Raw genomic sequence first — 22,185 nt, forward strand, 5'->3', positions numbered from 1 at the left:
ATGCTTATCAAATATTTGTTGAATGAATGTTTGTTGAGCCTACAAACTTTCATTCTCAAATGGTGTTTATGTAGTATTAGTAATAATTTCCTACATAGTTTAATGGCTTACCAAACATCTTTATGAGTTAGTGTCTCAATTTTGGGGTAAAGGCAGTGCAGGTAATATTCTCCCAATTTTTTAGAAAATAAAACACCACCTATGAGGTTGTCTGACTTGATTAAGGCAGTGGTTCCAACATTAGAATTCAAATGCATATCTGTATTAAAATTCTGACTATAAATTTTGTGTCACTTACCAGCTGTTAACCAGATGCTCTGGCCATGGAGCGAAATATGGGTAGCTAGTGGAAGAGAACAGTGGAAAGAACAGGGAGAAGCGAAAGCCAGGCCTTGGAGGATTTCCTTTCCTCCAGTGCCTGCTTGATTCCTACGCAGGATTGCTTTGTCTATCCTGGGAGTTGAGACCCTCCATAAGTCTCTCAATGACTTGAGGTTGGGCCAGAGAGCAAGTGAGGCCAGTGAATCCTCACCTGGGGAGGAGAGAAATGAGAGCTGGGACACAGGGCACTCACCCACAGTAGTGTGTATGTGCACACTCACATCTGGACAAAATCCACGCCAAGGCATGCATACAAATCAACACAGAATGAGCCACTGCACAGTCATACACATTTAAATATGCACCCCACATACAGATGTCTAGCCACTATCGTGTACATCCAGCCGCTGATGTGCACTCCAGTTGTACACCAAGCTGCCATCTTGGACATGTGCATGCACGTGTGCATACACCGAACAGCCCTGATGAAAAATTTGGATAAACGCACTTTTGCACATACACAACTAAACACATCCATATGATTTATCATCACACTCAAGTCCATGCACACCTTTGCAAACGTGTGGGAAACAATCACTCTGATCACTGGTGCACAAAACCTCCAAATACACTAACAAGCTCTACCCGCGCAGAGATGCATCGACACACCCGAGTTGTCATCAGCACTGCAAGTTTTTTCCAAACAGCTGCTAAAAAGAGAATGCTGCGCTGCGGGCCAGCCCACGTGACCGGGAGGAAGGCTCTCCCGCCCATGACGGGATGGGAAAACTATGCCTGGGGCCGGCGCTCGGCCCGGCTGCTGCCGCCGAGGAAAGCCGGGACGCGGAGCCCCGCCGAGAGCTTCTTTGCTCCGGACGCCCCTGGACGTGGCGGGCAGCCGCGAGGGTGAGTGGCCCGCACCGCGGTCGGGCGGGGGCGGCAAGTGCGCGCGGGGAGGAGGAGGACTCGCACTGCTGCGGGCGGGGCAGGATGCGGAAGGCAGGAGAGCTGCCAGCGCGCCTTTATTGAGGGTTGGGCAGCTCCCGCATTCCTGCCTCTCGACTTCTGCCTTCTGTATTATAACACAAATTAACATGTTTTGAGTCCTTACTGTGTGCCAGGCTCTGTGCCCAGTGGTTTACCCGTTACAATAGTAATACCCGTAGCTCTGCCATTTATTGAGCGCCTACTTTGTGCCAAGTCCTGCCAGCACTGCACTTGTGCTCTTTCATTTTCATGACAACAGATTATCCCCGTCTACAAAAGCGGGCTCAGAGACATTAATGATTTGGACAGGGTTGCACAGCTAGTAACTGATGAAAAAGGGACTTGAAGTCTGGTAAATCTGAGTCCAATACCCAAGCTAACAATCACAGTTAACATTTACTGAATGCATTATTTCATTTAATCTTCACATTTATTTAAATATATGATACAGACTGGCAAACTGAGCTCAAAAGGTATTGAACAGCAGGCAGAGATTTGTACCCAATGCTTCTTGATTCTCTTCACTCTCCTTCCCTGCCTAAACTACTTGTCTTAATATGCTTTGTCCTTACTTCATCCCCACTGCTGCTGCCGCATTGTAGGACCTCGCTTTTCAGCTAAACAATTGCAGTGGGCCCTAATACTCTCCCAGCCCAAGGCTCTCCTCTGACACCATGAGTCCCTTGCACTACCTCATTGTGATCCTCCTCTGCTCCTTGACCACAAAACTGCCCTGCTTGGAAGCCTGCAGCGGTCCCTTCCTTAGACTGGCCATTTCTCAGAGACCCTATGTTTCCACCATGCTGAAGTAGCAGTAATAGAAAGACAATGTCCTACGTAGGGCAACCCAAAGCTGGTGCTCAGTTAGCATTGTTAAAAATCTGTCCTCTTACATCTTTACTTTTGCCTTCCTTCTGCACCATTCTCTAATTTATTCTGTCATCTGGAGCAATTATATCAATTACTCCTGCTTTCAACTGCCCGATCCTCAGACTCTCCACACATTTCCTAGCATCACTACAGCCCTTCATTGTAACACATCAGATTCACTGCAGAATTTGTTTCCTCCCAAATGTCTGACTTCTCCCCGTCTCCTAGCAGGGATACCACACTTACCTGTCTTCCAATCCTTAAACCTTAGGGTTACCTTTTGTTTTAAATGTTATAAAGTAACGATGCTCATCACAGGAAATTTGAACAGTTCAAAAGGTAGAAAGAGAAAAGTAGGCTGGGTGCGGTGGCTCAAGCCTGTAATCCCAGCACTTTGGGAGGCCGACACGGGCGGATCACGAGGTCGGGAGATGGAGACTATCCTGGCTAACACGGTGAAACCCCGTCTCTACTAAAAAATACAAAAAACTAGCCGGGCGAGGTGGCGGGCGCCTGTAGTCCCAACTACTCGGGAGGCTGAGGCAGGAGAATGGCGTAAACCCGGGAGGCGGAGCTTGCAGTGAGCTGAGATCCGGCCACTGCACTCCAGCCTGGGCGACAGAGCGAGACTCCGTCTCAAAAAAAAAAAAAGAGAAAAGTAAAAGCCTACACACTCCCTCCCAATTCTGAAAGGTAACCCCTTTAACAAGATTTTGTGTCTTTTCAGAAAGTATTTCCCCAACCCTTCTGTACTATATATACTCTGTATTTGTGCTGTTTTTTTGTTTTTTTTTTTTTAACTCAAAGAGAAGCATACTTTACATTCCATGGTACAACTTGCTTTTTTCACTTAACAGTGTGTCTTCGCCATGTTTACAGATCTACATATACAGGCCTACTTTATTCTTCTAATGGTGTCATAGTGTGTCATTGTATGGATGAACTGAGATTATTTTTCACAAGGCTAGAGTCATCTTTGAAGCCACTCTGTCTCCATCGAATATTCAGCAAGTTCTCCAAGATGTCACTTTTTTCTCTGCAAATCTCCCTATTCTTCTCTCTTGTCTCTCTATTCCTTCTCTCATCCTGACCTTACTGATCAAATAGTCTCTCTTGCTGTCTCAATCACTGATGCATCCTACTCCTGAATGTTCACTGTGGGATAACAGAGTCCCTCTCCACACCCACAGCTTCACCCACTCCTTCTTCCAGGTCAAAGGCCTGCCAACCTTAATTTGCCTCTATGAGATGAACTCTTGCATAAATCAAACTTCTATTAGTTACATTCTATTTTAGCTTTTCTTTTTTTTTTTTTTTTTTTTTTTTGAGATGGAGTCTTGCTCTATCACCCAGGCTGGAGTGCAATGGCACGATCTCGGCTCACTGCCATCTCCGCCTCCTGGGTTCAAGCAATTCTTCTGCCTCAGTCTCCTGAGTAGCTGGGACTACAGGTGCACGCTACCACAACCAGCTAATTTTTGTATTTTTAGTAGAGACAGGGTTTCACCATATTGGCCAGACTGGTCTCGAACTCCTGACCTCGTGATCCGCCCGCCTCAGCCTCCCAAAGAGCTGGGATTACAGGCATGAGCCACCGCGCTCGGCCCATTCTAGCTTTTCTTTTGAAAGGAATTCTGTGCCAAATATTTATTCAAGCAAATAACCTTCCCATGGATTTGTTCACTTCTATTAAGTGGCTTACTCCTGTAACACACATACACATGCGCATACACATCACTGCCCTGTTAGTAACTCCCCTGTTAGCTGAGGGGCCATGGTAGAGGAACTTGAGCTCTGGGCCCCTAGCCAGCAGGACTGAGTTCCACCCAAACTTTGACCTAGGAAAAGTAATTTTTCCCTTTTCTGAGCTCTGTTTTCTCTTCTGCCAAGTGGAGATGACAGTATCAGCCTCTTAGAAGTGTGGGGAGAATTAAGGGAGATATGAACATCAAAACTTTGAAATAAGAACACACAACATACATGGAGAATCATTACTCTTTTCCTCTAGGTTAGGGGTTGTAAACCCAGATACTGACAGGGGCTGTGCGCAATGTGTATGGGAATGGGATGCATAATATTTGGGAACGGTGAGGACTGTGAACACTCTAGAACACAGGCTGTCTGTCCTAGTCAGCGTGGGTCACCATGACAATACCACAGTCTGGGGGCATGCAACAATAGACATTTATGAGACCTAGAGAGATTAAATAACTTGCCCAAGGTCAAACAGCTAGAAAATGACTTAACCACCAGACCAGCTCATGCTTCTCTAAGGATAGACCTGTATCTGATTTTTTTTTTCTTTGTAGAGCTGGTGGGGTGAGGGGAGGGCGGGGTCTCACTTTGTTGGCCAAACTGGTCTCAAACTCCTGTCTTCAAGTGATCGCCCACCTCAGCCTCCCAAAGTACCGGCATTCTAGATGTGAGCCATTGTGCCCGGCCCTGTATCAGAAGTTTAGGGTTACTCTGAACGCCCATCAGGGCCTGACCAGAAATGACTCCATGGAAGTTCTTGGGCTCACCCGGAAAAGTCAAGGAAAACTTAGCCTTTTCTCCCTGACCTCTTCAAAGTTCAGAATTTGTTTCTCTCCCTCAGTTCTTAGATCTTGTAGTCCCTTTTATGTCATTCCCAGGGATTGTTGTCTCACCCCAAAATTTCCTTCCCCTGCCGCCTGCCTGGTGTTGGATGCTGTTACATCTAGATGCCGTTGGGCGCCTATTACAAAGGAAAAGGAGAGTGAGGCTCTTTTTTCCTGGTCACACAGGTGTGCCGGCTGGATGCTCAGGTAAGCAGATCATTATAACCTGCCCAGGTAGTTCTAGGGATCAGAGTGGGCCCTACAGGAGCAGCAACTACATCTTTTCACCTCCAAATCCCCAGTGTCCGGCCTCAAAGGCAATAATAATAAACCATACTATTTATTGGGTAGCCATGTGCCAGGCCACAGTATCATGCACACATACACACCTGATATCCCATTTGGCCCTGTCACTTGATGAGATAAGCACCATCCCGTTTCTTCTCTGGTCTCTGTATTATGGAGCACGGACACGCCAGGTGGCTCAAAGTCGTGAAGCCAAGGCAACACCCCATCCTTTCCTCAGAGCAGAAACAGCAGGGCAGGAACAAAGGCTCAGCCTCCCTAGGACTTTTTTTTTGGTAGCACCTGACAGAGCCATAACTCGAACTAACTTAAGTGAAAATGGGAGTTAATGAGAAGCTACCGGAGTCTCTACCTGAAATGCATGCAGGACCAGGGTGGCAGAGCAGGACTGGTTTTCGTTAGTTCAACTGCAGTTAGTGGCAATTACAATTTTAAACAAGGTCTTAAAACTTGCATCGTCACGTTCAACATCCATTATCTTGTTTGATTTTCGGAAGGGCAAGAAATAATAAAATAATAGAAGCTAATGCTTTTATACCTCTTGCCATATGCCAGGTCTTATTCTAGAAACATTAAATTCTCATAACAACTGTCTTAGGTAGGTTCTATGATAATCGTGTTCATGTTGGAGAGGAGGAGACTGAAGGGGAGAGATTAAATAACATGTGAAGGTACCACAGCTAGTTCATGGCATCTGAACCCACACAGCTATGCTGGAGCTGTTGTAGAAGCCAGCATGCGGCTATTGAAGACTTGAAATGCTCCAGTCTGATTTGAGATCCGCTGCAAGTGTGAAATACATCACTAGGCTTCAAAGACTTAGTACTAAGAATGTACAATGTCTCATTCATAATTTTTATGGTGATTACATGTTGAAATGATGATATTTGGGAAATAATGGGCTAAATAGCATTGAAATTAATTTCACCTGCTTCTTTTTTACTTTCTTAATGTGACTACAAGACAAACTGACACGTGTGACTTGCATCATTTTCGTATTGGGCCGAGCTGCTCACACCCACTCCCCTACTGCTGTGGTCAGGCACGTGGAGACGGGCCCTGGGGATGCGATACGGGGATGTGAACACCCTCAGCCGCCTTCTCGCCCCCTCACATCTCTCACAGCTGCTGCATTCTTCTCTCCCACAGCAGTCCTTGGTCTCCACGTGGCAGAAAACAGCTGTAGACAATGCCAAAGCTTGATGGCTTTGTCTTCGGCCACTCCAGAGCCTGACTCTTTCCCTCATTGTGCAGAGGAGGCAGCTGAGGCTCAGAGGTGCAGCAGGCCAGGGCCCCGGGGGTGGGCTCCACTGCCCACCACGTTATGCACCACGTTTGTCGTTTCGTAGAGGCTGGGAGTGTATATATTAGAAGGTATAAGTCTTCAGCTTTAACACACGGGCTGATTTCCTGTGTGCTTTCAAGAATTCTTGCTGAGACAAACCCCTGGCTTCCGAGGCCTTGTTAGATCATGATGTGTCCTTGGATCTCATTTTCTAGGCTGAGCCAGAAATGAGGAGAGAGAAAGAGAGAAAATAGCAGATGAAATATTTTCTGAGGCATCCTGGCAAGTGGGCCCCACGACTTCGAAGCCTCTGTATTTAGACTGTGGATTCTGGACAGTTTCCAAATGGACACTGATCTTGAGATCCGGAGAGAGGGGACATTTCGTGAGCACTGTGTGAGGAGCGGCAGCCAGCCGCTTTTTCCCTCCAAGGATCTCTTTAGCTTTTCAGAGAAGCTGGAGAGGACTGTTTCCAATTTACTTCCTGGAATTCGGGGAGGGCGTGGAATGTTTTTTATTATAGTATTCTATTCTCCCATCAAAGCAGATTTTCAGCAAGCTTTATCCGCAAGCAAGCCTTTTCCCTTTTAACACCAAACACAGGGAGAATTGCCCTGTTGGGCGAGATTTGGGTGTCCTCCTCCACCCAGGATGAGGTCTCCCCTGAAACACTCCAGGGGCTCCCAGTGGGAGTTCAGGACTATGATCCCTTAGTTCAGTTGCAACTAGTGACAATTACAATTTTAAATACGGCTCTAACTTTTGTATCATGTTTTGTTTTCAAATCCACTATCTTTTTTGATTCTCTGAATAACCCTGTAAGGCAGACTGGGCAAATGTTAATATGTCCATTTTACAGGTGAGGAAATGAAGGCCCAGATAAGATGAAATGACTTTTTCACAGTCACACGATTAGTAAGTTACAAAACTAGGACTGGGACCCCGGTCTTCAGAATCCAAGCCCAGTCATTGCACTGAGTTTTCCTCAGTAGCCAAGTGAGGCTTTGTCATCCACACTTTTATTGAGACCCTTGTGATCCCCTTGCTTTGTAAATTGTAATAATACCGGTGGGCTGGGGAGGTCCTCAAACGCCAGTGGGACCTCAACTCCAGCCAGTGTCCAGGCTCTTGACACCATCTCAAGAAGGAATTCAAGGATGAGTTAGAAAATTGTGAAATTATGGTGACTTATTGCAAGGCGGAAAAGTACACACTCAGGAAAGGGGGCTGTGGGCGTTCTCAAGAGGGAGTTGGGCAGAGGGGTTTGGGGTTTCTATCTTTACGGGTTTCTTTAACCAACAGGTGGAATATTCATGAAAATTCCTGGAAAAAGGTGGAGATTTCCAGGAACTGTGGTGCCACCCATTTCTACACTAAATATGGGTGTTCTCGGAGCTGTCGTGGCACTGGTGGGTGTGTGATTGAGTACATGAACGAGCGTATAAAGAGGCCCTGGGTGAAATCTCGATCAAATCCATCACCATGTTGGGTCCAGTGGGTCTTAGCCAGCTTGGTCCACACCCTGTTTTTCAGGGTCTTATCGGCCTATATAGCCTCTAGTCATGTCAAACTGCTGCCTGGAATTTTTCTCCTGTGACCACCCTGGATTATTCCTGTCTCTGTAAGAGTGGCCAGTTCATTCAAGGTTGTTCAACAGCTGTGTGTTGAGTATTTGCTCTATGCAGGTGCCGCGCTAGGCTCCGGCAGCCCAACTGAGAGCAACATGCAGGGCCCATACTTTCCCGGACCTTCCATTCCAGGGAAAGAGCCAGACAGTTAACAAGTCAAGGAACAAACAAATGCATAATCACAAATTGGGCCAGATGCCTTGAAAGAACAGGATGGGATAAGAGCATATGCAGGGTGGGTGGAATGCTTTGGATCACATGATCAGGGCAGGCCCCTCTGAGGAGATGACATGAGACCTGAGACTTGAAGGATGAGGCTGGCAGCTACCTGAGGGCTTCCCGGAGGAGGTGAAGGATTGGGGGCATTTTAGGCACAGTTTTTTCCAACCATGGAGCTTTTACAGTGTCAAACACTGGACTAGATAGAATCTTTGAACGTGTTCCTTCACTCATTTCTCACACAAACTCCCTGAGGTAGGTATACTATCATTTTCATTGCATAGTTGAGGGGACCAAGTGCTGGGTGTTCCGTGGCTCTTAACCACGGAGTTAAATGCCACTCCTACCTGTCAGTGTGTCAAAACCTGATAACCAACAGGTCAGATTTATTTGAGCGTAATTTACATCTTCCAATCTGCAAGGGGAGATTGTTCAGCACCCAGGCCTAGCAGGCTTGCTCAAGACAAGTATTCCTGGAACTTCTACTGGCAGACACATTGAGGAAGGATCAGTGAGAGGCCCACGTCCCCACTTCTGGCCCTTCTCACATCCCAGTCTGGTCAGAGGGCCCTTGGGAATAAACCAGGGGGCCATGTCCTGTGGCCAGGAGGAAGACTTCCCTGACAGTAGACTCAGGCTGTGGCACTTCAGCTCCTAGTGCTTTTCTAGAACATGTGTATTGATGAATCATTAGCTACTTAACAGAGAGATGAGAAGCCAGATTTAAGAACTCATCCATGTTCAGCCAGGCTTGGTGGCTCACGCCTGTAATCCCCGTACTTTGAGGTGAGGCAGGCAGATCACGAGGTCAGGAGTTCAAGACCAGCCAGGCCAGCATAGTGAAACCCAGTCTCTACTAAAAATACGAAAAATTAGCTGGGCATGGTGGCATGCGCCTGTAGTCCCAGCTACTTGGGAGGCTGGGGCAGAAGAATTGCTTGTACCCGGCAGGCGGAAGTTGCAGTGAGCCGAGATTGTGCCACTGCACTCCAGCCTGGCAACAGAGCAAGACTCCATCTCAAAAAAATAAGAAATAAATAAAAATAAAAAGAACTCGTCTGAGTTTAGCAACCCATGATTCTATTTCTGGGGTTTAACCAACTAATATGTTTTATCCCTTTAGCAGGAACGCTCTAATGAAGGCGTCCCTATTCAACTAACACCTTCCCACCCCCAGAAAGGACAGTTTAGGAACTGAGATTGTTTTTTTAAAGGTGAGAAAGGACTAATACTCACCTCTCTTCTGGTTAATTGGACAGCTCTCTATGGAGCACCTGCTATATGTGAGGCATTCTGCAAGGCTGGCCCCATCCTACGGGCCAGAGAGGGAAAGACCTAGCCCCTGTACTGTAAGGGGTCAAAAGCAAGGAGGGATTGGATCTGATTTGGGTTAGAAAAGCAGAGGGAAAAAAACTGATTTGTATCAATGGGTGTCAGTGCTCTCTCTTCTGGATTTCAGCCACTGCCTGGTTTTCTGTTCGCTGTGGATTTTCTTGAAGGCAGAGTCCGCGTCTCCAGCACTTACTAATTAAGCAAATATTTCTTGAACATCCACTGTGTGTGAGGAAGTTTGAAGCCAGGGGGCCAGCTGGGGTCCCTGTACTCATGGAGCTTACATTTTAGTGGAGACACATGGGGGAGGCAACCAAGTAAAGTGAATATGGGTGAGTGGAAAGAGCTGGGAAAAGGGAGCTTGCAGAAAGGGGGCGCTGGCTGAGAGGTCACGTCAGGGAATGCCTGGAGGAAGTGACATTTAAACTGAAATACAGCAGAGAAAGAGCCAGCAAAGCAAGAGGGTGGAGCCGTGAGGTTACTGGCAGAGTGGCTGGCGCCTTGGGGCTGAATGGAGCTTGGCCTGGAAAAGGTAGTGGGGGTGGGAGGGGGGTGCTGGGCCAGAGGAGCCGAGGGAGCCAGGGAGGAGCTGAAGTTGGGGCGGAGGCTGGAGCCAGCTCAGCTGGGGCCTCGTAAGCCGTGGCTGGGGTTCTGATGTTTGCTATTTAAGCCAGCACCTACTGGAGGGTCTTGGGGAGTGACATCCTGATCTTTTGGCTCAGGCCTTGGAAACACCCCCCATTAACAAACCAAAGGGGCTTATAGTGGGGACCCAGGGTCCGGGAGGCTGTCCCCTCCACGCCTCTCATCACCTTGTCTAATCCAAGTGTGGGCCTCTCAAAGGACAGGAGGTCTTGCTCAAACATTGATTTACTCCAGCACCCCGAGAGAGAAAAAAACATCACTTGTACACTTTCAAAGTCATGTAGTGTGTGTGTAAAAATTGTAAAATAAAATACAGGGCATCAGAGAGATTTCTCTATGGCTGTGTGTGGTTTTGGCATATGCTTCAAGGTCTTTTCTGTAATGTGGGATATTTAGGAGGAAAAATATAAGAAATGCTGACATAATGGAAAGCATTTGGGTACTAGGGTCAGCCAAACCCAAGTTCAAATATAACTTCTGCCACTAACTAGTTGTGTAAACATAAGTAAGTTAGCCTCTCTGAGTTTCAGTGTCTTCTATAAAATGGGGGGAAACAGCAGGGGCAGGAAGCAAGGGGCATGGATTAAGCACAGTCTTCAGAGGCATACGACATGGGTTTGAACGCCATCTCCATTAATCCCTGACGGTGTGACTCTGAGTAGATAACTTCACTTCTTGGAGTATCTGTTTTTTCCTCTGGAAAAAAAAAATGGGACAGTAAGGGCTCAAGTAAGCTTCATAGGACTTAGGTAAGCTTCATATAAAACAATGCAGTAGGCTGGATGCGGTGGCTCACGCCTGTCATCTCAGCACTTTCGGAGGCCGAGACGGGTGGATCGCTGGAGTCCAGGAGTTCAAGACCAGCAGGTGACATGGCAAGACCCCATTTCTACAAAAAAAAAAAAATTAGCTGGGCATGGTGGCATACTCCTGTAGTCCCAGCTACTCGGGAGGCTGAGGAGGAAGGAACACTTGAGCCCAAGAGGTGGAGGTTGCAGTGAGCTGAGATCATGCCACTGCACTCCAGCCTGGGTGACAAAGTGAGGAAAAAAAAAAAAAAATGTAGATACAGGGCTTCACACAGTGCCTGGAACATTGTAGGTGTGTAATAAGGTGGGTTTGCTTCTGCCTTGGTTTCCCCATCTGTAACTGAAGAGGTTGGATTAGATGGTTCCCTGAGGCCCTCCCCAAGTTCGTGATTCTAAATGTATTTAAAAGGTGCAAGCTGACAGTGGTGGCACACTCCTGTAGGTCCAACTACTTGGGACAGAAGGCTGAGGCAGGAGGATCACTTGAGCCCAGGAGTTCAAGGCTGCAGTGAGCTCTTGCACCATGCACTCCAGCCTGGGCAACAGAGCAAGACCCCCATCCCTAAAGAGAAAAGAAAAATAAAGAAAGGCCCTGGAAGAGTTAATCTGCCTGGATTCCTTGGGGCCTTAGTGCCCCTCTAAGCACCCTGCCCCCAGGCTTTCTCGACACCATTGTGTAGAGAATGGGGTGAGGGTGGGGCAGGGCACAAGCTGGGAGCAGGGCTATTTGGAGCCTTGTTTTTCTTGGAGGTGCTGTGGAGGCAAGGAGACTCTCCTCTCCCTCCCTTCCTCTAGGTTTGGAACTAGAATCTAGTCTCCCCGCCTTTATTTCCAAAACATTTCCTGGCTGTAGCTCCCAGCACTCCTCTGGGACTCCAGGAGCCTTCAGGCTCCAGCTCAGAAAACCCTTCCTCCCTGTGTGTCTCAGACACACACCCCTCCACCCAGGCACTGGGGCCTACCCCGAACCACCTTTTGCAGAGACGCATTCCCTCTTTGTCCAGAGAAGCTGGTGCAAGGCCATTGTGGGCAAGAGAGCAAATCCACCTTCCTCTTGTGGAGCCTGTGTGGCTGGGCGTGGAGGTCAGAAGAGAGAGGGGAGCTGTCAACGGTGACAGATGGTTCCCTTTCTCGCCCTCTCTCGTCCGGCTGGCTCTCTTTTCTGCCTGTCTTCAGCTAGCTGTTTGCAGGATTCTCATCTGCCTTGAAGACTTGCTTCCACTTCCTTCCTCCCTCTCTCCCTACTGCAAAATGTTTGTAGACTGCAACTTTCCAAATCATTTCGAACCTGCTTTAAAAATTCAGTTTCTATTCTGGGGGTCCCAGATGTGCTGCAGCTCACAAATAAGGCTAATCAGTTTTCCCAGACCCTCATCATGTAGACAAGGGAAAGAAATGATGATTCACAGGGCCTGGGGAGTGTCTAGGCCATAGTTCTCCAAAAAGCACCTGTCATTTATGTAACGTTTCCCTGATGTTTGCTATATCTGCCTACCACCTCTACTATTATTTATGTAACCTAGTTTGAGCAAGTGTGACATCAGAAATACAATCAAACTGCGTCCTTATTTTTTCCTACCCCTCCCTACTTATAATTTAGTCTGTGAGGGGAGCTCCTCCTCCCCCTGATTGAAGTCTCCACTCCCTGGCAACCCTTCCATCCGAAGGTGAGGTTTCTTCCTGCTCCCCCAGGGAAGGTGTGAAACGGGCAAGGCCATCTGCTCCCCTTGTCAGCTCACCTCTTTCCAAGTTGAAGGGAGGCGAGGTACAAGGACAGGAGGAGGATTTCTAGATGTTTCATGACTGGGGCGGGTCTAGACTACTCTGCATCTCTGTGCCTGGCAGACATTTAAAGCTATCTTTTCCATGAGGGCCTTTTGCAGGCTCTTTGGGAGTTACAATTTTGGGCCTGTGATTGTCACACTGCTGGGATGTGGGCAATGAACGTTTTCCTTTCTCTACAAGCCCAGGCCTTCCCCTCAGCATCTGTTTCCAGGGTTAAAGATCCTGGAGGGGGCAGGAGGAGAGGTATGGTCAGCCTGTTTCTGAGGGGAACAGCCAGAGGCAGCCAGAAATCCTGGACAGGCTCTCCAAGAGCCAGGGGCCAAGCAGAGTCTGAAGGGAAAGGAGATTGAAGGCCCAGAAGGAAAAATGAGTTCCAAAGGTCAATGCCTGAGCAGTGCCCCTGCTGTGCAACCAGGACCACAGCTGCTGAGGATCCCCCTAATACTCAAACGTCTGATTGGATAGCCACAGGCTGAGTGAGGACTATGAAGCCCACAGTGCTTTGTATCTGGAAAGAGAACAGATTGAAGTCTGAAAGGCTCAGCATTGGAGCTAGAAGGGACCCTAGAGACCATCTACTCTAGTGGTTCCCAAAACAAGGTCTCTGAACCTCCATCAGCAGCAACACTTGGAAACTTATTAGAAATGCAAACGATCCAGCTTCACCCCAGAACTAATGAATCAGAAACTTTAGGGATAAGGCCCAACAACCTGTGTGTTAGTTAACAAGCCCTCGAGGTGAGTGTGATGCGCACTGAAGTTTAGGAACCACTGCTCTAGTCCAGCCCCTGTTGTTCAGGTGAGGAAACTGAGGCCCAGAGAGGGAAAAGGGTTTGCCTAAGGTCACAAAGCAAGTTACCATTTCATAGTTTATCTCCATGGCAGGAAGTCCTGCCTGGGATGTTCCCCCTCCTGGTTTCATTCCTGAGAGAGAGGCTGTTAATTGCAAAGCAACGGAACTGATTTGTTGAGAGATCTTGGGCAAGTTGCTTATTTCTGCTCTGGGTCTCAGTTTCTGCGTATGCACAGTGAGGGCAGGGAGTAGATACCTCCGGGTGTATAGCACACTGATCTCCGGTGGGATCGTGCTGTTGCTGCCATCAGCCTTAAGGACACGGTCTAGCCTGGGACAGGAGGGCACAGGCTCTGGATCTGGATGGCCTGGTTCAAACCTTAGCCCTGCCAGCTACTCATCGCGTGATGTAGACCAGAAGCGTCCAGTCTTTTGGCTTCCCTGTGCCACATCGGAAGAAGAATTGTCTTCGGCCACACATAAAATACACTAACATTAACAATAGGTGATGAACTTTTAAAAATCGCAAAAGATATCTCATGATGTTTTAAGAACGTTTACAAAACTTGTGTCGGGCTGTATTCAAAGCCGTCCTGAGGTGCATGCGGCCCACAGGCTCCGGGTTAGAAAAGTGTGATGTAGACACATTGCTCACCTTCTCTGAGCCTCCGCTTCCTCTCCTGTATCTATTCTATAAGGGTATTGTGAAGATCAAGTAATGAATGGAAAGCTCTTAGCACATGCCTGGCGCACAGGAAGCACCTGGGGAAGGAGCTGCTACCGGCCCGCCAAGGTCGCTCAGGTGATGGTTGACCTCCACTCAGTAACTGAATCCTCAGCCCTCCTCATGCGCAACCCTGAGTCTCCCGTGAGAAGCAGACTACTTACAAAGTCACCTACAATTCAAACATTTCTACCCTTGTAGAACTGTAACTTTCTATTCATGCCATAGATTTGGATGAAACCATGGATCATTTCTCTCCATTCACAGCTCCTCCCAGTCACCAGTCTCTGGGTCATAAGGTCTGCATCCATTTCAGCCACTCTGGGGGATGATGGTCTGATGATGAGTGCCTCACCCCCGAGACCCCTTCAAAGTGTATTCTGGGTAATGACTCCACTCACCCAAATACTTCCTCAAGATATGATGACTCTGTCCACATCACATCTACTTGTATGTGATGCAGGAAAGAGCAAGAGACAGAAATCCAGTTGAGTGTATCCCAGCTGCCTCCTCCTGTGCATCCCCTCTGACCAGACCCAGGCCAGCTTGGTGGCCACACTCACCTGTCACAGCTCTCTTGCCTCCCACAGGTGACCACCATGATCCCCTGGGTGCTCTTGGCCTGTGCCCTCCCCTGCGCTGCTGACCCACTGCTTGGCGCCTTTGCTCGCAGGGACTTCCGGAAAGGCTCCCCTCAACTGGTCTGCAGCCTGCCTGGCCCCCAGGGCCCACCTGGCCCCCCAGGAGCCCCAGGGCCCTCAGGGATGATGGGACGAATGGGCTTTCCTGGCAAAGATGGCCAAGATGGACAGGACGGCGACAGGGGGGACAGCGGAGAGGAAGGTAAGAGGCCTGCACCTGCCCCTCTCGTTCCCACCTGGCTGACAGCATCCGGCATGCGAGGGATGTCATGAAGTTGATAAAACTAGTATTAATCCTCTTCATTATAAATCAGATTACTGTTTACTTATAAACAAAGCTATATATATATATATATATTCCCCCCCACCTTGAGACAGAGGCTTGCTCTGTTGCGCAGGCTGGAGTGCAGTGGTGTGATCTCAGCTCACTGCAACCTCTGCCTCCTGGGATCAAGCAATTCTCCTGCCTCAGCCTCCTGAGTAGCTGGGGCTACAGACGCATGTCACCATACCTGGCTAATTTTTGAGTTTTTTTAAGTAGAGATAGGGTTTCACCATGTTGGCCAGGCTGGTCTCAAACTCCTGATCTCAAGTGATCCATCTACCTCACCCTTCCAAAGTGCTGGGATTACAGGCATGGGCCACTGTGCCCAGCCTCAGAGCAGTTTATTCTGAAAGGAACATGGGTATTGAATTTTGTGTTCCTGCCCCTGGTGCACCTTTGGGTTGCTAAGTAACTTTGGAAAAGTCTCCCAAAATATTACTCAGAACTCTTGACAACTGCAAGTGACAGAAACCCAATTTATAGTCCCAAATGGAATGTATTAGCTCATAAAACTGAGACATCAGGCCAGGCGCGGTGGCTCACACCTGTAATCTCAGCACTTTGGGAGGCTGAGGTGGGCGGATCACTTGAGGCCAGGAGTTCAAGACCAGCCCGGCCAACATGGCAAAACCCCATCTCTACTAAAAATACAAAAAATTAGTCAGGCCTGGTGGCGCACGCCTGTAATCCCAGCTACTCTGGAGGCTGAGGTAGGAGAATTGCTTGAACCCGGGAGGCCGAGGTTAGAGTGAGTTGAGATTGCGCCACTGCACTTCAGCCTGGGCAACAGAGCAGGATCCTGTCTCAAAAACAAAACAAAAACAAAAACAAAACAAAACAAAAAACACACACACAAAACAAAAACAAACAAACAAAAAAAACAAAACTGAGACATCCAAGAGCCAAGCTCCAGGAATAGCTGAGTCCAGGAGCTCAAATATCATTGTCAGGGCTCTGCTTCTCTCTGTGTTTGTTGCATCCTCACAAAGGCTGGAAGTTCTGAAATAGCAACTGCTGGGCTCAGGCCCACATCTTCCTGGCTTCATCCACAGAGCAAATCTCAGAACAGCCAATTTTCCTTGGCCACATGTGTATCCTGGACCAATTCCCTTGACCAAGGAGGTGAAGTGCCGCCGTTTGCAGGGCAGACTCATGGGGCCACCCCTGCGTGCGTGTGTGTGTATGCGTGTGTATGTGTGTGAGTCATTGTGACTGACAGCCCTGCTAGGACCATATGAAATGAAATGGTGAACGGCAGCTCCCCAAAGGAAGGGATGCCAGGCAGACGGCAAGCAGAATGGATATACTCTACAGACCTTTCCGTTGTGACATTCTTTATATCTCCAAACTTTCACCCCAGCAACCAAGCACTTTTCAGTGTCAGCAGCATTCCCTAAGCCTACATTTTAAGCAGTAGAGAAATATAATAATTTTTATTTGTATGGCATTTTCATGTTGACAAAGCACTTTTGAGCATGTTGCCCATCTGACCATCCATATCCTGTGCCGGAGGGATTCTTATTTTCGCCATGTTGCAGATGAGGATACTGAGAGTCAGAGTGATTCAGTTGAGAGCAAAATATCATCCCTGCAAGAACATGAACTTTGGAAACAAACCTGGACACTGATTTTGGCAAACTATTTAACCTCTCTCCAAACCATGGTTTCCTCATCTCTAAAATATGGATAATAATAGCACCTGTCTCACAGGGTTGTGGTAAAGATGAAATAAAACAGTGTATGAAGCACCTGTCTCAGCATAGACATACAATAAATGTTAGGCACCCTGTAATTGACTTATTGAGCTCACATAACACACAGATAGTTGACTGCAAATCCAGGTCTTTTCCTACCACACCAAACTAATTCCTTCAAAAGTACCTCCTCCCCAGGAGATTAGTATAAAAGTAACCATCATAGCTTTGACTGGTGGTGTGTGGGTGGGGGGCTTTTCCAGCGTGCTGGGCACTGGCGTCATGATATCCAATTTCCTGACCACAACGGCAGACTCAGGTCTGGACATGAGCTCCAAGCAGGCCAGCTAGAGTTTTCCCTGAGATTTGCCTATGGATCCTGAGGGACAGAGTCTCTGCTGTTGACTTTTTCCCCAAATAGATAAAGCTTACCAGGAAGTTCTACCGTGTACTGGGGCTGCCTTTGGCCATCTCTCTGCTATGTGTTGAGTCTCTGCAGAGAAGGAAGCCACCACACCAAGGAAGGCGGTGTTGGGAGCCCAGCACATGTAACCCAGACGAAGCTTGTCACCCTGGGGCCAATTCAGGATAACATCCAACCGCCCCCCATCACCACACACACAAATTCACCTCCAGAAAAGTCTTTCAAGAGTAAAGTCAGCTTTTCCTGAAGTCTCTCAAAAAAGGTAATGAAGAGGAGGCCGGGCGCGGTGGCTCACGCCTGTAATCCCAGCACTTTGGGAGGCCGAGACGGGCGGATCACAAGGTCAGGAGATCGAGACCATCCTGGCTAACACGGTGAAATGCCGTCTCTACTAAAAAGTATACAAAAAACTAGCCGGGTGAGGTGGCGGGCACCTGTAGTCCCAGCTACTCGGGAGACTGAGGCAGGAGAATGGCGTGAACCCGGGAAGCGGAGCTTGCAGTGAGCCCAGATCGCACCACTGCACTCCAGCCTGGGCGACAGAGCGAGACTCCGTCTCAAAAAAAAAAAAAAAAAAAAAATTGAAGAGGAAAGCACATTATATAGTTCATGGTAGGACTTCCCGGTAAGCTTTCTTACCTATTTGTCTCCCACCAAAAACCCCAAGTCAAAATGACTTGGGGGCTGCATGGTGGCTCATGACTGTAATTTCAGCACTTTGGGAGGCCGAGGCAGGAGTACTGGGAGGCCAGGAGTTTGAGACCAGCCTGGGCAACATAGGGAGGCACCATCTCTACAAAAAATTTTAAAATTAACCAAGCATGGTGGTATGTGCCTAAAATCCCAGCTACTCAGGAGGCTGAGGCAGGAGGATGACTCAAGCCCAAGAGTTTGAGGTTACAGTGAGCTATGATCGCACCACTGCACTCCAGCCTGGGTAACAATGTGAGACTATCTCTAAAAAAAAAAAAAAAAAAAAAAAAGATTCTGTCTCTACTCCTCTTCTCTGGGCCCCTTTTCCCACCTTTTGTCTATTTTCATTTTTTCAAGAGTTTTGTGACTTTTCTTAGTTTTATTTTTTCCCATTCTGTTTATTTTTAATTATATAAGTAATATACAAACACAGTCTCACTGTAATATATTCAAACAATATACATAAAGCAAAAGTCCTCCTTACTTACTACCCCTTCTCATCCTCCCCTCACCCTCCAGAGGTAACCACTATTAATTGGTTAGGTGTGTATGTTTCCTGGCCTTTTTCTGTGTATTTACATATGTGTTTAATAATACTAGGCATTGTCAGGCATTTAACATAAGCACTCGGTTGCTGAAAATCAAGTGTTCAGTAACAAAATGCAATTTGGAAACCTATTTCCGAATTACGTAAAATAGGAAAAATTCAGATGCATTACAGATTAACTCAGAACTCTAAAACACAGTGAAATGCCTACATACATATGTATAAGAAACAAAGCAACTTGTTAGGATGGAAAATGCCTGAAACATTACTTCCTTGACCACACAGTTCGTATGGGTGACATAACCTTGTATCAGTGAACTCAAGTCATTATCCACATAGGTTTTGTTTAAAATGTTGAGTTGAAGGGACATAAACTAAATTGATTTTATACAATCAGTAGCCAAAAATGTTGTATTGAGAGAAATGTGCATTTTATGAAATATGAGTATGAAACATCAAAAAGCGTTCTAAAGGAAAACACAATTGGGGGAATTGTTCTGCAGGGAATGCCAGCTAGTATTTAGGGAATGTTTGCTATAGGCCAGGCACTCTTCTATGCATTTAAATGGGTGTAGAAATATTTAGCATTGTGGATTCCTTTTGTTTTCCTAATTTTTATTTTTTAGAGACAAGATCTCACTCTGTTGCCCAGGCTGGAATGCAGTGACACAATCAGAGCTCACTGTAACCTGGAACTCGTGGGCTCAAGGGATCCTCTCACCTCAGCCTCCCAGGTAGATAGGGCTACAGGCGCACGCCACCATGCCTGACTAATTTTTATATTTTTTGTAGAGATAGTGTCTGGCTACATTGCCCAGGCTGGTCTCAAACTCCTGGCCTCAAGCGATCCTCCAGTCCCAGCTTCCCAAAGTGCTGGGATTACAGACATGAGCCACCATGCCCAGCCTGGCTTCCTTTAAACATAAAGGGTCTGGCCACCTGCTCTTTCCTCTTAGTATATGTTAGAGAAGGTTTCATAGAGCACACGTAACTCTACTTTTCTTTTTTTTTTTTTAACTCCTGCATAGAAATCCACAGTATGAATGGACCATAATTTTTTTAATCATTTTCTTTTGGATGGGCATTTAGTTGTTCCTATTTTTTGCTATTGTAAGCAATGCCGCAATAAAATCCTTGTACACGTGGGCAGGGCTTGTATGCACTAGGCAGGGATTTTACTAAGATCAATGTGTTGAAATCAAGGGACTTTTTCTAGTTCTCTTCTCAACCCATTACCAGCACAGCCCGTGGAAGGATTGATCTGGCAGACAGACCAGACCCTTCCTTAGAAGGCAGGAAAAGGAAAGGGTGTGAACTTTTTGCCCTGATCCACAGTGATTTTTGAAGGTAAGTATCATCATTTCCATTTTCCAGATAGCTAGCATTAGGATTTACGCCCACTTCTATGTGTCTCCAAAGCCTTCTTGTTCTTTGCATTACCCAAGCACTCCTTCTCCAAGGTTGGAAAACCAAGGCGCACCCCTCTGCCTAGGTCTGTGAGGACCCTCCATAACATCAGCTGCTCTGTCTTCCAGGTCCACCTGGCCGGACAGGTAACCGGGGAAAGCCAGGACCAAAGGGCAAAGCCGGGGCCATTGGGCGGGCTGGCCCCCGTGGCCCCAAGGGGGTCAACGGCACCCCCGGGAAGCATGGCACGCCAGGCAAGAAGGGGCCTAAGGGCAAGAAGGGGGAGCAGGGCCTCCCAGGACCCTGCAGCTGCGGCAGTGGCCATACCAAGTCAGCTTTCTCGGTGGCAGTGACCAAGAGCTACCCACGGGAGCGGCTGCCCATCAAGTTTGACAAGATTCTGATGAACGAGGGTGGTCACTACAATGCTTCCAGCGGCAAGTTCGTCTGCGGCGTGCCTGGGATCTACTACTTCACCTACGACATCACGCTGGCCAACAAGCACCTAGCCATCGGCCTGGTGCACAACGGCCAGTACCGCATCCGGACCTTTGATGCCAACACCGGCAACCATGATGTGGCCTCGGGCTCCACCATCCTGGCTCTCAAGCAGGGTGACGAAGTCTGGCTGCAAATCTTCTACTCAGAGCAGAATGGGCTCTTCTATGACCCTTACTGGACAGACAGCCTCTTTACGGGCTTCCTAATCTACGCCGACCAGGATGACCCCAACGAGGTATAGACATGCCAGTGTGGTCCGCCAAGCAGGGAGCAAGCTTCTGGACTTGGGTTTACAAAGCAAGACCCCTCAACTGTAGGCTGGGGGTGGGGGGTCCAGTGAGCAGTTCTAGCCTCAGGCTGACCTCCTCTGCCTCTTTTTTTCCCCATCATTAAATCCAAACCTTTTTATTCATCCGACCATCTATTTATTCACTTCTTTTTAAAGTATCTACTATGTAACAGGCACTATGCTATTCTCTGAAAGGCGCAGCAGTGGACAAGACAGAGCATCTGTCCTCATGCGGCTTACATTCTAGCAGGAGATACAATTTACAAATAACCAAGCAGATAATATAATATTATGCCAGGATAGAAATGAACATGCCATGGTTGACAGTAATAGGAATAACAGGAGACAGGGAAGAGGTGGAAATTTGTTTCTTTTTGTTTGTTTGTTTGCCTTTTTAGGTTTACTTACATACAGTGACTCTCCAAATTTTAAGTTGACAGCTCAGTGAATAATTTTTACTTATGTGCACACCCTGAAACCTCCATGTAGATCGAAGAATAAGCTATTTCCAGCCTCTCACCTCCCTTCCCCAAAGGCTCTCTTAAGACCCCTCTAAGTCCGTACCTGGAAAAGTTCCATTTTTTAGCTGAGTTCCAAAGAAGGAAATAGAGCAATGCAAAGGCCTCGGAAAAGAGGTCTCCCAGCAAAAGACTCTGCAAGTGCAAAGACTTTGATGGAAAAGAGGGAGGGGCCAACGTCAGAACTGAGAAACGAGGCATGAGGCGTGAGGCTGGAAGATAATACAGAACCTCCCAGGCCATGGCAGAGGTCGTTCCACTCACAAAGGCTTATCAGAATGCAAAGTGAGCACGACATTGATAAGCGGATCATCTTGAATCTGCTCAATGCATGAGTCAAGTCGGCCACAGACTTGAGCACTTTATTATTAGTTAATCTTTTGCAGGTCCGCTTCTCAATGAATGAGATACACCAGGGTATGCACGTACGCCTGAGAACCGCTGCTCTAAGATGGCAGGAATGGATCCCACGCAAATGAATCTCACCCCAAGCCCAGGTGTTTCCAGTATGCAGGGATCTGAGGGTTTAAGAAGCTGCAGTAAAAGTGCCAGGTGCTGGCTGGATGTGGTGGCTCAGGCCTGTAATCCCAGGACTTTGGGAGGCTGAGGCAGATGGATCACTTGAGGTCAAGCGTTCAAGACCAGCTTGGCCAACGTGGCGAAATGTTATCTCAAAAAATACAAAAATTAGACAGGCATGGTGGTGGGCACCTGTAATCCCAGATACTGGGGAGGCTGAGGCGGAAGAATTGCTTGAACCTGGGAGGTGGAGGTTGCAGTTAGCTGAGATCATGCCACTGCACTGCAGCCTGGGCAACAGAATAAGACTGTCTCAAAAACAAAAGGCAGGTATTGAGAGCCCC

General features: G+C 47.7%; 1 protein-coding gene across 2 annotated transcripts; it reads left to right on the plus strand.

Moving 5' to 3' along the window:
* Positions 1-1,065: 1,065 nt before the first annotated feature.
* On the plus strand, positions 1,066-22,161 carry C1QTNF2 (C1q and TNF related 2). 2 transcript variants are annotated; one of them, XM_073010546.1, is made up of 4 exons: positions 1,066-1,227; positions 14,258-14,361; positions 14,874-15,126; positions 20,143-22,161. In XM_073010546.1, exons 1-4 carry the CDS (start codon positions 1,113-1,115, stop codon positions 20,754-20,756), a joined length of 1,086 nt encoding a protein of 361 aa, XP_072866647.1. In that variant the 5' UTR covers positions 1,066-1,112; the 3' UTR covers positions 20,757-22,161. The 2 variants fall into 2 exon arrangements, with proteins under 2 accessions (XP_072866647.1, XP_008013385.1); XM_008015194.3 differs by lacking the exon at positions 14,258-14,361 and having other exon boundaries at positions 1,067-1,227.
* Positions 22,162-22,185: the final 24 nt, after the last annotated feature.

Source organism: Chlorocebus sabaeus, chromosome 23, assembly GCF_047675955.1.
Source record: "Chlorocebus sabaeus isolate Y175 chromosome 23, mChlSab1.0.hap1, whole genome shotgun sequence".
In the NCBI taxonomy this organism is placed as follows: domain Eukaryota; kingdom Metazoa; phylum Chordata; class Mammalia; order Primates; family Cercopithecidae; genus Chlorocebus; species Chlorocebus sabaeus.

Bases quoted from the DNA above. Each gene is read 5' to 3' on its own strand.
- C1QTNF2 (XM_073010546.1), top strand. From the start codon at position 1,113: ATGCCTGGGGCCGGCGCTCGGCCCGGCTGCTGCCGCCGAGGAAAGCCG. The intron at 1,228-14,257 runs GTGAGTGGCCCG...CTATTCTATAAG, and splicing joins CGTGGCGGGCAGCCGCGAGG to GGTATTGTGAAGATCAAGTA. The intron at 15,127-20,142 runs GTAAGAGGCCTG...TCTGTCTTCCAG, and splicing joins GGGGGACAGCGGAGAGGAAG to GTCCACCTGGCCGGACAGGT.